The sequence below is a fragment of the Nicotiana sylvestris genome, chromosome 2 (assembly GCF_000393655.2).
Source record: "Nicotiana sylvestris chromosome 2, ASM39365v2, whole genome shotgun sequence".
NCBI classification, from domain to species: Eukaryota; Viridiplantae; Streptophyta; class Magnoliopsida; order Solanales; family Solanaceae; genus Nicotiana; species Nicotiana sylvestris.
This window is the reverse complement of record NC_091058.1, coordinates 21,387,730-21,401,729: the sequence shown is the minus strand read 5'-3', so window position 1 is coordinate 21,401,729 and position 14,000 is coordinate 21,387,730. Positions and strand designations below refer to the sequence as shown.

General features: G+C 37.4%; 2 protein-coding genes across 8 annotated transcripts; one reads left to right on the top strand and one right to left on the bottom strand.

Moving 5' to 3' along the window:
• Positions 1-921: 921 nt before the first annotated feature.
• LOC104237095 (phosphoribosylamine--glycine ligase-like) lies at positions 922-5,111 on the top strand. The gene is made up of 4 exons (XM_009791179.2): positions 922-1,400; positions 1,955-2,328; positions 2,448-2,978; positions 4,267-5,111. Exons 1-4 carry the CDS (start codon positions 1,169-1,171, stop codon positions 4,672-4,674), a joined length of 1,545 nt encoding a protein of 514 aa, XP_009789481.1. The 5' UTR covers positions 922-1,168; the 3' UTR covers positions 4,675-5,111.
• A 321-nt stretch (positions 5,112-5,432) lies between these two features.
• On the bottom strand, positions 5,433-11,322 carry LOC104237094 (vacuolar protein sorting-associated protein 28 homolog 2). 7 transcript variants are annotated; one of them, XM_070167770.1, is made up of 3 exons: positions 11,188-11,315; positions 7,317-8,042; positions 5,433-5,450 (listed from the first exon to the last, which is right to left on the bottom strand). In XM_070167770.1, the coding sequence occupies exon 2, from the start codon at positions 7,957-7,959 to the stop codon at positions 7,330-7,332; it is 630 nt and encodes a 209-aa protein (XP_070023871.1). In that variant the 5' UTR covers positions 7,960-8,042; positions 11,188-11,315; the 3' UTR covers positions 5,433-5,450; positions 7,317-7,329. The 7 variants fall into 7 exon arrangements, with proteins under 7 accessions (XP_070023871.1, XP_009789477.1, XP_009789478.1 ...); XM_009791175.2 differs by lacking the exon at positions 5,433-5,450 and adding an exon at positions 6,584-6,854; XM_009791176.2 differs by lacking the exon at positions 5,433-5,450 and adding an exon at positions 6,876-6,964.
• Positions 11,323-14,000: the final 2,678 nt, after the last annotated feature.

Genomic DNA, 14,000 nt, shown 5'->3' with positions numbered 1-14,000 from the left:
AACCGACATCACTTTGCCGGAAAAAACTAAAAGTTTACACTAATATTTTTAGCAAAATGAAGCGATATATAGTAATAACACCGCTTCTTAGTATAGAGTACTTCCTATTTCGCTGGTCAAGCATGTATTTGGGCTGATAAAGGTTGTAGGTTTGAATCTTGACCCAAACATACTACTTTTTGATGATGTGTGAGCTAGCATTTTTGTTAAAAATTTGAGGCTTAAGAGAATTGAACCTACACCTTCATCAGTAATAATATTTAACTACACCATTGGGCAAGGCTTTCAACATGTGAAAAAATGATATTAAATAATAATTTTTTACTTTTTAAAATATGACACCTCTTACAAAAAGTTATGTGTACGCCCTAATTCGTAACCGAATATTATTTGTGACGAATCGGGGTCGCCGCTACTGAAATAAACATTTCGCTGCGACTATAGTTGCCACAAATAACAGAAAAGGAAAAAGTAAAAAAAATAAAAAGCACATTACCTTTCGTGGCGACTATCAGAATTCCAGAGTCGCCGAAACTCTTAGCTTGGTCGCTAGTGTGTTAGGCGATCTAGTGCAACTATTAGTGGCGACAATTTTAGTTTGGTGATAGGAAATCTTTCCGTCACTTATGGTGTTAGTACTTCATTGCTAGTTGGGGAGTGAGTAGTCGCTAATCTATTTTCGTGTTGAACCATTTGTTATCATCACTCAACTAGATAACAGATAGAAGTGTGATGATCATACATTAATATACCATAAATAAGTTTAGGATTTACATGTATAAAGTTGTCGAGTTTTTATTTCTTTGTAGGTTCTCCTTCCCACAATTTCTAAAAAGAAATAGAAAAAAAATTTTATTTTTTAAATTATTAATCCTCTGCATAATTTGTTAGACATAATCTAGAAAATAAAACCTAAATTAAAAATGCAGACTAAGAAATAATTACCTTAATTTTTGGTTCTTGTAAACATTGCCGAAAGCCATTTGATTCGCCGATACTTTAGAAAAGGGGGCTTTTGCAAAGTCAAAATTGCCTTTTTCTTAAACATCACTAAAACCTAAACCTTCCCCTTTTCCTCCTCCTCATCTCCATTTTGAATTTTCTTGAAACTTTTTTTTTGGGTCAACTGAAGTTAAAGGAGGTGAATTGGTAAAGGAAAAGAAGAAAAATGGCTTGTATCTCTCTCAATATAGGAGCTACTGCTTTAAAGTTTGGAAGAAATTGCCAAAACCATTCAACGAGGTTGTTCTCAGCAAACCAACAGAGTTGTTTCAAATTCAGTTCCGCCAATTGGAATTGTTCCAATTTTCCAGTTCGTCCTACTTATCGCCGTGGTTTTAATACTTGCAAATCTTTCGCCACTGTTTTCAATAGCCTTTATGTGGATAATATCAACCCGGGTAAGAACTACTACTCCACTTTAATCTTTCCAATGTGTTTGTAGGAAAAGGAAAAAACTATGAAATTGGGTGTTTGCTTTTTAATTTTTTCCAGTGTTATCCCCTAATGTTACTTTGCTTCTCTTATTTGGTTCTTTCAGCTTTTGAAAGCTATTTTTGTACTTTGTTTGGTTAATATTTTAGCAATTATATGTATTGGGTATTTCAGATTTTCAATTATTCTGCTTATTCTAAAGTGATTCTATTATTTTTCGCAAAATGGATATGTTAATGCGTGCCTCTTTTCCTAGGTTTTGATTTTCACCTCCCTTTATAGCACAAAAGCAATTTTGAGTTGTTATTCAATAGTTTGAAATTGCCATCATGCCATGTAATGCCAAAAGATTCTTTCTTTTTTATGTTAAAGTATCAATTCTTTTGGTTTTATTATTTACCAGGCACAAACTAGATGTTAACTAGCATAATCAGCACAATTGATATGGATATAGTGTAGACTGTAGAATCCGTTATAATTTTTAACATTATTTATTGATTCATTCTATTTGATACTATAGAGGAAAGGGTGGTTGTCTTGGTAATTGGAGGAGGAGGGAGAGAGCATGCGCTCTGTCATACTCTGAGTCGATCCCCTTCTTGTGATGCTATTTTCTGTGCACCTGGTAATGCGGGAATTTCCAGCTCAGGAGATGCAACTTGCATAGAAGACCTCGATGTTTTAGATAGTTCAGCTGTGATTGCTTTTTGTCGTAAATGGGGAGTTGGGCTGGTTGTTGTGGGACCAGAGGCTCCGCTTGTTGCAGGTCTTGCTAATGACCTTGTTAAGGAAGGAATTCCTACTTTTGGCCCCTCTTCAGAAGCAGCTGCTTTAGAAGGTTCTAAGAACTTCATGAAGAGTTTATGTGATAAATATCGAATTCCAACTGCAAAGGTTTGCGTCTTGTATCCAGTTATATTTACTTGTTTTTTTTTCTCTCTTAATAAAACTCTTTGTTATGATACTTGGCTTTTCTAGTTATTTGGTTCATTTCATCTCTTGGCTATCTGCAGTATCAAGCATTTACAGATCCATCCGCTGCAAAAGAGTACATCAAACGGGAAGGTGCCCCCATTGTTGTTAAAGCGGATGGATTGGCTGCTGGTAAAGGAGTTATTGTTGCCATGTCATTGGAGCAAGCATACGAGGCTGTTGATTCTATGCTTGTAGAAAATGTTTTTGGTTCTGCTGGTTCTCGTGTCATTGTAGAAGAATATCTGGAAGGAGAGGAAGCATCATTTTTTGCCTTGGTAGATGGTGTGCATGCCATACCTGTAGAATCTGCTCAAGACCACAAACGAGTTGGGGATGGTGATACAGGACCAAATACTGGTGGGATGGGGGCATATTCACCGGCTCCTGTCTTGACAAAAGAACTGCAATCAGTGGTCATGGAGTCTATAATTCTCCCTACAGTGAAGGGAATGGCTGAAGAAGGCTGCAAGTTTGTTGGGGTTCTGTATGCAGGGCTCATGATAGAGAAGAAATCTGGTTTACCAAAGTTAATTGAGTACAACGTGCGCTTTGGAGATCCAGAATGCCAGGTTAGTTGGATTTGCTTGCCACTTGCAACCAAACTTTCTGTTTGCATTTTGAAATTTGTGTTAGTACCATAGATCTTAGTTTCAAATTACGCTTGGGAAGCATTTGTCCTTCGCTATTTCACTTTGATATAGTATGAATATGTTGTGTGGGACACACTACTTTCTATTGATCACCCAGTATGGTATTTGCTAAGTAGATGTGGAGTTAGTCTTTCAGCATCAATGGAGTTATTACTGTGGTATCCTACAAGCGAAGAATTCCGTTAAATTGGTTCAAAATCATCTTTTTGCGTGGAACACTGATTGGTTTTGGGGTGGGATCTTTGGTGGTGTTATTGCTAGATAAGCTCCTTAGCTTCTGATTCCTGAACTTGAAAAATCTCATTTGTGATATGATTCATAGATCTGTTGGCATTCTTATTCTGGATAACAGGTTCCTATTGCGCCTACTTTCATGGTCCTCTTTCAATTTGTTGGAATAGTACTTTCAACCTATTCACAATAGAACACCTGTCCTAGGGTGTTGAGTTCCATCACTTTTTTATTGATGTGTGATAACCAAAATGCCATCTTTTGACTACATACTTATTTACAAGACAGCCATCTTTTGACTACATACTTATTTACAAGACAGCCATCTTTTGACTACATACTTATTCACAAGACAATCTTAAAGTATAGAATTAGCTTACTGTGGACCCTCATTTTCCTAGTTAATGGCATCTAGGGATGCAATTTGAGTGGTTGTATAGGGGTTCAAGTCAAGTGAACTTTGTTTGAACCTTTTTGGGTAATTAGTAACTCCAAATAGTTACTGATATTTCTCATGTATACTAGGATGCGAATCAAGTATTTCGTTTAAGATAGGTGATTGGAGACCCTCATTTGTTCCAAATTGCGGGAATATCTCTGTAGTGTTCAAAATATTAATGGATGGTTTTGTGCTTACTTGGGTTTGCCAATGTGGTCTATTCTAGAGCAACAATGGTTGAGTTAGTCAGTCTTTTGTGTTGTTTCCTATGCTTTGCTTATTTCATGAAAGCAGAATTGTAGGGAAGGGCAATTCTTGGTCACAGAAAGAGCAGAAGTTTGACGTGGTGTACATTTCTTCTTTTATTGTTCGTCTACCCTACTCAACTATAGCTGGCAAATTTTTCTGGTTGCTTCGGAGGTTTTACATGGAAAATGATTCGAAGCATGTAAGGGAAATAGGAGTGGGATCTGATTGTGCTTAATGTAAATACCCTGTCCCATGATGTTGTTTTAAACTCTTTTCCTACGCTTTCAGGTGTTGATGGTCCGGTTAGAGTCTGATTTGGTCAAAGTTCTGCTAGCAGCTTGTCGTGGGGAGCTACATGGGGTGTCTTTGGACTGGTCCCCTGGGTCAGCCATGGTGGTTGTACTGGCAAGTAAAGGCTACCCCAGCAGCTACCAGAAAGGAACAATCATTCATAAGCTCGAGGAAGCAGAGCAGGTTTCTCCATCAGTCAAAGTATTTCACGCTGGGACTGCTTTTGATGCGGATGGAAATTTCATAGCTACTGGGGGACGCGTCCTTGGAGTCACAGCGACAGGGGAGGATCTTGAAAAGGCCCGGGATAGAGCCTACCAAGCCGTTGAACAAATTAGCTGGCCTGGAGGTTTTTATAGACGAGATATTGGTTGGAGAGCACTACCTCATAAACAATATTCTTAGGGATGAACTCCTACAATTGTACGTTACATATGGAGGGAGCATAATAACATTTTTGGAGCGTGATATGGATATCAGCTTGTTGATCGTATCATACAACTCATCTGGTGTGGTGTTTGATGCGACTGAAGTATCGATAATGGAGCCATCCAATGTTAGACGAAATGAAAGGATCCAGGAATAGATAGAAAACCTTGAATTAAGAATAGAACACTTCAACCATAAGAAGTGTTTTTGTGCCTATAATGGGCCTCATTGTTTCTGGTTAAAAGGCTCCATAATCATGATTGTATAATAAGTGTTTATTTTTCCCCTGGAATGAGTATGACTAGCTGCAGTGTGTTATATGCACATCTGATTTTGTAACTTATGAATTCAGTTGGGTCGCTGTACTTGGGTAAATCCACACACGCATCAGCTGAAGCTTTGTGATTTTGTAAGCGCAGAAGTTTTGCTAATTTCTCTCGGCAATGACCACTTTGTATTTAGGAGTCATGCACCTGCTCCAGTTTTCGGACTTAATTCTTTGACTACTGGTTAGGTGAAAGGTGAACCCAATGAGTCATATATCTGGTCGAGATGTTATCGTGCCCCTGAACCCATATTTGGAATATACAACAGCTATTGATATTTGGTCTACAGGTTGTGTGATGGCTGAGTTACTTCTTGGACAGGTATACCCTGTCTTAATGTTTTTGCGCTATTCTTGGTCATGTGTCGTATTACTTGTTTTAAAACTCTTCCGACGAATCCTTTCGGTGGTGGACAGCCATTGTTTCCTGGAGAGAGTGGGGTTGACCAATTAGTAAAGATTATAAAGGTGAATTTTAGAAACTTTTTTGTTCTTGATATTATCTTCTCAAAAGATACTAGCTGATTTTCTTTCCTTTACAATTCAGTTGGACCTTTTTGCCTCAGTAAATAAGAGAGCATGTTAATACAATATGGCTTTAAGAGTTCGCCAATTTCTGCACAGTATGATCAGACTTATAATGCATATGTGATATTGGTACCTTATGTGTATACCAAAAGTATCCACTTCTCTTAGGGCAATAAATATGAAGAAGCAAAGATCTCGTACTCTGCGTGTGTTGTTTGTACAACTTGCACTCATTTGCTTTTGTTCTATATTAGATATCGTTTGCTTCTATACTAGATATCTTTCCTCGAGTCTATCAAGTGTCACTCGTCCATTTTTTAACTTTTGAAATGCTTGCCTAGTTTTAGGGTTTTTTGTTGACGAACACATTAATTCATGTCTGATGTTGTCGTGCATGTTAAAGTGCTGCTTTCTGTTTCCCCTGGAAGAGAGTGGAGGGAGGGGGGTTGGATTCCTCTTTGTGTATACTCTCGTCCAGTCCCAGTCTGGCTCCGAACTGTTGGTACTCGCCAGGGATTCTTAAGAAATTAATCCCATTAACAAAGCCATTGATGATTAAACAAACAATAAGCAACGCCAGCAAAATCTAAACAGAGCTAAAGCAAGTATGCTCGAAGATGCAGGTTAGAATAACCAGGAATGACATAGAGCCTGTGGAGCTTTTTACCGTCACGTACGAAAAGGCCTTTAAAGTTAAATTACCTTTGCAGAGAAAACTACAGATAGTACATTAATATACCCTGTTGAAAGCAATAGGCAAGGTTTCAAAATCTCAAGTGGACCAAACTATTTTCTGAGATAGTGAGCAAAGGTGTGCTTGAAGAGATTTGTACTCGTAATCACGAAAAGGTATTGTAAACATGTTGTCAAAGAGATCTGTTGCAAGTGAAGAACGGGTAGCGAACCTCGATGCAGTGGAGTGAGATCGATAAAGAACTGAGCCATGGTAGCTGAGAACATAAGTGAAGGGTCCAACAAAGTTGATGGAAATAACCCCGATCCTAAACCATGAGCTAAAAGTAGCAGATGAAGGGAACAAAGGGAAACCCAGGGATGTACTATACACATGCTAATTGGAGTAACGGATAAATGACATTCCAGGTTCTGATATCAAAACTCATCAAAGCTTATAGTTCTAAGAAGCTGAACCACATAACAAGTAGCAGGTTTTAAAACATCTTAGCATAAAAGGAAATCTGGTCATGACATACAGACAACTAACGAGGGTGCCTTGAATATGCTGCTACAAAACTTGCTTGATCAGCTAATGAGGGTAAAAACACTTCACAGAAGATGACTCAACCTGAAGCACCAGATCATTCAATTTAGCCATTTCCCAGAACACTATTTTAAGAATATTAGCAAAACAATGACCCTATCATCATGAATCCTGATACTCCCTTAAAGCCAAATCTGAAATATGAGCGAAGCCAAAGATACCACATAATAAATGTAATATTACTTCATAAGTTAATGCCATGGATGCTTAATTTAACATAAAAAAAAATTAGCACTTCAGTTGAAAAAACTACTATCAAACGCTCAATAATGTTACAAAAGAAAAGCACGCAAACCAAGTAAAAATGTTGTCTGGGATGAGTTCATGTTGAATAAAATGGAACCACCAGACACAGTCCTGCAAATTACATGACTCTTTTCCGAATCCTCAAAATGATCAACCAGCAGTTCAACCAAATAAAGCATCATATGTAGTATAAACTTGATTAAAAAAAAATCAGCCACATCATATGTACAAACATATCACCTGAAATAAGCAATTAAGTTCCAGCAGTGGGCAGTGCTGCCATGAAAGAATTGTATGATGATTCAAGATCGAAGTGGAGTTGACGAGCCTGCTGTTCTGTCAACTCATCTGCAGCTCCCATTTTTGATAGCCTTGAGAGCCACTCTCTCATTTTTGTCTTCCCCTCAAAATCAGCTGGTAGAATTGAAAGTTTATTAAGGGAAGATGATAGATCCGACAATAGGGGATGGACCTGGTCAACAGCAACCATATTCAGCTTCAAAGAGTCCATAGCAGTGATGAAGTTCTGCACACATTCAGCCACAACAGCAGCTGAGGTTGTAGCTGACATTGCAGCGGCGGCTCTGTGCTCCACAGTGGCGGGCACCCCAGAGGTCACAAGCCGGTTTAGGGCTGCAGGGCAATCCATTTTGTAGGTGTCATGAAATCGCTCAATGCTAGGTACAGTATCTTTCAATGTGGAAGATAATGTCTTGAAATGAGCAATCAATTTCTGGCATTCAGTTTCGTATTCTGCAGGTGAGATGATGTCACGAACATAAGCCTTCTCGAGCTTTTCGGTTGCCTTTATTATAGCAAAGAGCTCGGCAAAGTTGTCATACATTTCTCTTTCCCGCTTATCATTCCATAGCTTAACCTCCATTAGAGTTGGCGAGACTATTTTGACCTTTGTCAAAAGGGTTGGAGAAGAGGATGGGACACGCGCAAAGATGCTACTCTTTGTCACTGCATGATCATGCGCAAATGTTACAATTTGTCAATATAAAACTAACAAATCTTTAAATTACACTGACCAGGCTTATAGACTCTACCTTCATACAGATATTTGGAAATATAAATTTCCACATGGAGCTATAGTGCATACCCATATCATTTAATTGAAAAGTGCACAAAGTTCAAAGAACAGCAACATAAAGAATTTCCCTTTAAATGCCAAAGCTAAAAAATAAATTTATCAGTTTTTAAAAGCTAAATGAACAAAGATCACCATTGACAGGTGAAATTCACCAGGTCAACAGACATCCTAGACGATATATTTAGGATCTCAATATTCTGAAACCAACAACAACGACCCAGTAAAATCCTACAAGTGGGGTCTGGGGAGGCAAATCTTACCCCTACCCCGAAGGAGTAGAGAGGTTGTTCCCGAAAGACCCGAGGCTCACAAGAAGGAAAAGACGAGAAGAGAAGAGAAGGGAAGGATCTCAATATTCTGAAATGGAGACAAATAATGTTATCATCCCAGAAATGGGTGGTTGACAGCAATCTCCCAAGCAATAGATATTACATAATTCTTTTTGAAACAGAAAGACCACAATAGATATTACATATTTCTCCTATACTTTCTAGTCCCAAAGTTCTCTTAAGTTTTCTTTTTTAATCTAAAAAGTTATGGATCAAGAATCAATCATAACTGATCCGAAAAGTTAACTTAAGTTTGATTAAAAATGCAGAAAGTGAAAATAGGGGTGTTAAAATGACATGAATTTATCTCTATTGATGAGAAAGGGAAGAAATTTATCTCTACTGATGACAATGAGAAGAACGAGAGAATGGTAAGAGAAAAAAAACTAAGAAATCGAGAGAAAGAAGAATAGGAGAGAAAGACAGAAAAGATAAGATAGAAAAAGAGAGGGGAGTAAGAAGGAGGAAGGGAGACAGAAGAAGGGGATAGATACAGATAAATTGTTATATCAAATTTGTTTCAGCCAAATAAAATACACAGGGTTGGGGTTGGAGGGTAGCTCATATGGTGCGAGCCCCTCATCCTTCACCCCTCTCCTCTCCCCTCTCCCCTCTCCCCTCTCCCTAATAGTAATAGAGAAAGAAAAAAATACACAAGGGTGGGTTGGAGGGTATCTCACATGGTGTGAGCCCCTCATCCTTCACACCTCAAACCCCGCCTATGTAATATTCCCCTTCCCCTCCCCCTCCCCCACCCCCTCCCCCTCATAGCAGTAGAGCAACCAAAAAAAAAGACACAGAAGGGCCTTGTATATCATAGGGAGTCTGAATAACTCGAATCTCTTGAGATGAATGGAACTCTATCTCTAATTGATGATAAGACTTTCTCCAACTAATACTAATCATTTACTTTCATCATTATTTAGTTGTTAGCTTATGCTTAGCTATTTTTAGATTAACTGTAGCCTTTATCATTGTGTTCTCTGAATTGGATTGTTTTTAGTCTAGTCTTCTGATGAAATTGATGTGATAATTTTCTTCTTATTACACTTCAGAGATAAGTTTTAAGTGTATTGGGAATTCTAACTTACCCAAAGTTCCTTGCACAATAAAAAGAACCTTTTGCTACTATGCTTGATGTGAATTGATCTCTTTCTCTCTCTCTCTCTCTCTCATTCCTCTCTCTTTCTCTCCTTCTCGCTTCTTCCCCTTTACTTTCTCCCCCTCCCTTTTAGGTGCATCACCTAGCTTTAGCCAGACTACCCCAGAATATAGCTTCAAAAGGCACTGATGTTTTCAGAAGTTGGACTGACCCTAACTGTTGACACCGTCAACAGAAAAAAGAATTCTATAAATCAGTGCCAGAGAGAAGGAAAACAGATAGAAAAAATAGAAATAAACCAAACAATGCAATCAAATGGTGTGAAAGGAATGGGAAACCTAACCACAAAGCCAATACATCCGATGTCAAGAACCAAATGCAAGTAAAAAGATGCACATTAAGACATGGATAAATGCTATTATACAATTGAGATCAACTTAATACACACCTTACTCTACTACTTGGGGCAAGGGGCGGAGCTAGAGCTTCGGACGCGGGTTCGGCCGACCCCATTAGTTTTGATCCAAACTCTGTATTTGTCTTTAAAAGTCATTGAATATGTACAAATTATTAATTTAGAACCCGATAACTTAGAAAAAATAGAATCTTGAACTCATAAGCTTCAAATTCTGGTTCCGCCTCTGCTTGGGGCCAGCTACATGAGGCTACTTCTCTTTTTAGCTCTATTTTACCCTCATTCTCCACCATAATTTCCATGAGTATGGTAAAACATTAGAACACCTTGATCAATTTTCACACAATTGAATCTCCTACCTATACTCAATGTGGAATTTTTAGCGAAGGGAGAAAGTTGACTTTGAGAAAGAAGTGCTTCTTGCCTATGTATTAGTAAGTAAGCTAGTTTTATATCTCCTTAATAAAGGTGAAAGATCACTCCTACAAGCAAGCTTTATCTTATATGTGATACCTCACCACATAATTATATGTCCTTCCTGCTTAAGGCACTAGTTCGAATGGAAACCCCGATCATTTAATCCTTTCTTAATTTCGTTTTGTCCTTTCTTTTCCACATATCTCATAAGCTTGTTGCATCTGATTCTGCCTATAGTTCTTCAAGGAGAAACACTAGGTGTGCTAATAGGCCTCAAATAGGTTTTGCAACAATAAAAATCCGAGATTTCAATTGAGAAAAGAGTTAAAAGGAGGGGAGAAAAAAAGAAAAAGAAAAAAAGAGCAAAGAGAAGAGAACTCAATGAACCCCTTCTTAACAGATTACACTAATAATAAAAACTAAACTCCACCAAAGAGAAGATTGTACATAGACGTTAACAACATTGTGCTCAAAATCCACACTTTGAACAAACAAAGCTAAAGATGTGGATCTAACCCTCTGCAGCTGGTTCAACCGCATCCACTGCTCTTTGAATGTAAAAAAAAATTAAATTGCATAAAAGAAGGAATGAAGAAGTACCCTAAAAAAACAAAATTTCAAGACCCAATTGAAGAAAACGCAATACATGGTTAGATCATCAATCAATCAATCAAAAAACTTACCGCTCTGCTAACATATACAGAGGTACAAAGCAAAAAAAGAAGGAGAGAGGGGATGGAGAAAGAGCTTACGGTAAAGAAGAAGGTGAAAGACTCACGCGGCTCTGAATAATGGGAAATTTGAGTGTTGCAGCAGGTAATCTATCAGCAAAGAATAAGAGAGAGAAATTGAGGTTTGTACTCTTTGCTTGCGACATACACAGGTTGCGTGTACAGATTTTACCCATTATTTTTTCTTTTCTTTTTTTTCATATTGTTACTGGGTAATTGCGTGAATGCTCACTTAATTTTTATTTTATTATATCTGTTATAAATATATTATATTATGGACGTTCATTTAATACTCCGTTGTAAATAAGCTTCCTGAAGAAGCTTATCCGTATGGGACTCCACAGTAAATATGTTTATCTGTTTAGTATTATATTAGAAATAAGCTTCCTAAAGAAGCTTATCACTTCGGTACCCGGTTATGGATAAACATTACCCCCAGTAGAAGTTTATCCATACCGGGTATAATAAGTTTATCTACTGGAGGTAATGTTTATCCATATCGGGTATAATAAGCTTATCTTTTCAGTACCCAGTTATGGATAAACATTACCCCGGTAGAAGATTATCCATACCGGGTATAATAAGCTTATCACTTCGGTACCCAGTTATGGATAAACATTACCCCCAGTAGAAGTTTATCCATACCGGGTATAATAAGCTTATCCATTCAGTACTCCGTTATGGATAATTATTGCTCTCAGTAGAAGATTATCCATATCTGGTACAGCAGCAGCTTACACATCAGCTTGTAGCAGCTTACACTGCAGCTTGTAGTAGCAGCTTACACAGCAGCTTGTAGTAGCAGCTTATAGAGCAGCTTCCTTTCTTCTATAAATAGAAGAGATTTCAGTTCATTATGTACATCAATTTGAATTCGAATAATATATCAGTTTCTCTCTATACTTGTCTTTACTTTATAGTCTTTATTTCATAACACGTTATCAGCACGAAGCTCTACCATCTCGAGCAAATATTTTGAAAGTATCTGAGGTAAGAACTTTCTTTTCCTAAATAATGTCAAATCTTTCTAAACTTGAATTTGTAGCCCTGGATATATCGGGCAAAAGCTACATGTCTTGGGTGCTTGATGCTGAAATTCATCTTGATGCGATGGGTCTGGCAGACACCATCAAGGATAAAAATCAGGCATCAAACCAAGACCGTGCCAAAGCAATGATATTCCTACGCCATCACCTTGATGAGGGCCTGAAAATGGAATATCTCACTATTAAAGATCCAGTCATACTGTGGAATAATTTGAAAGATAGATATGACCACCTGAAGATGGTCGTTCTTCCACAGGCACGTTATGATTGGACTCATCTAAGGCTACAAGATTTTAAATCTATCAGTGAGTATAATTCTGCTATGTTCAGAATTATTTCCCAATTAAAATTATGTGGTGATAATATTACTGATCATGATATGTTGGAGAAAACTTTCACCACTTTTCATGCCTCGAATATGCTCCTGCAGCAGCAATATCGAGAGATGGGATTTAAAAAGTATTCTGAACTTATCTCACATCTTCTTATAGCAGAGCAACATAATGGGCTATTAATGAAAAATCATGAAAGCCGACCTATTGGTTCTTGTCCATTCCCTGAAGTGAATGAGACGAACTTCCACCAAGTTAAACGTGGAAGAGGTCGTGGCCCCAGTCGTGGTCATGACCGTGGTCGGGGAAGAAACCCCAATCATGGTAATAATAATGCACCAAAGAAGCCTTCTCACCACCAGCAGTGGAAAAGGAAGGAACAAAAGCATGAAGCGGTGCAAGCGCCAAATGTAGAAAATGCATGTTATAGATGTGGAGGAAAAGGGCACTGGTCACGTACTTATCGTACGCCAAAGCACCTGGTTGAGCTTTATCAAGCCTCCCTAAAGAAGACAGAGAAAAATGCTGAAGCAAATTTTATTTCTGAAGATAATTTAGACTTCATGCATTTGGATGTAGCTGATTACTTTGCACTCCCAGAAGGAGAAACAAGTCATGTAATCGGTGGTGAATCTGTAGAAATGTAAATATTTTAATTTTTGTTATTTGTAATAGATAGTATGGTTATGTAATTGTTGTACATAAAGAAAAATTATGATTTGATAATGATGTTTACTATAATATATCTTATTTATGTCATTTTAAAGAATATGGATAATATTATTAGATCAACTTAAACTCTAGCAGAGTTTGCAAGAAATATACAACCACCAGAAGTAGTTATATTTCATATATCTCATTGTAATTATATTTTGTTAACCACCAGAAGTGGTATATGTCTATGATCACCAGAAAGTGATAATTTAGGCTTTCTATAGTTACAATTGAAGATAAGCTACATAAATATTCTCTATATTAAATGCACGCCTCGATTTGCTCCTGAAGTAGTAAATATTTTAAAAGAGGTTGAGGCATCACAATTTGATGTGATTAATGCGCATTCAGATAATTATGTTCGATTTCCTGAAGGATGAGAACTTTTGATAATATTAATCCATTCCCTGAAGTGAATGTGACAATACTAATAAGTCGGGTAAATATGAACGCGCTCTTGATGTGAATACATTACAATTCACCTCCAGAAGAGTTAATATAATTGAGAGAATATATACTCAATATTTCGTATTTTAAATTTGCTCCTGAAGAAGTAACACAGTTGAAATTGCCTCCTGAAGTGGAAAAATATTATGAAGAAGAGTTTTCGTGTGCTTAAACAATTGTTTTACATTGTTTATTTGATTGTGATTTTCTCTCATGACACCAGCAGTGTCTGAGCAATATTTGATAGTACAAAATGTATCAATAACTCCTGAAGAGCTAAATGTTTGCCTAAAGA

Bases quoted from the DNA above. Each gene is read 5' to 3' on its own strand.
- LOC104237095 (XM_009791179.2), top strand. From the start codon at position 1,169: ATGGCTTGTATCTCTCTCAATATAGGAGCTACTGCTTTAAAGTTTGGA. The intron at 1,401-1,954 runs GTAAGAACTACT...TTGATACTATAG, and splicing joins TGTGGATAATATCAACCCGG to AGGAAAGGGTGGTTGTCTTG. The intron at 2,979-4,266 runs GTTAGTTGGATT...CTACGCTTTCAG, and splicing joins TTGGAGATCCAGAATGCCAG to GTGTTGATGGTCCGGTTAGA.
- LOC104237094 (XM_070167773.1), bottom strand. From the start codon at position 7,959: ATGGAGGTTAAGCTATGGAATGATAAGCGGGAAAGAGAAATGTATGAC.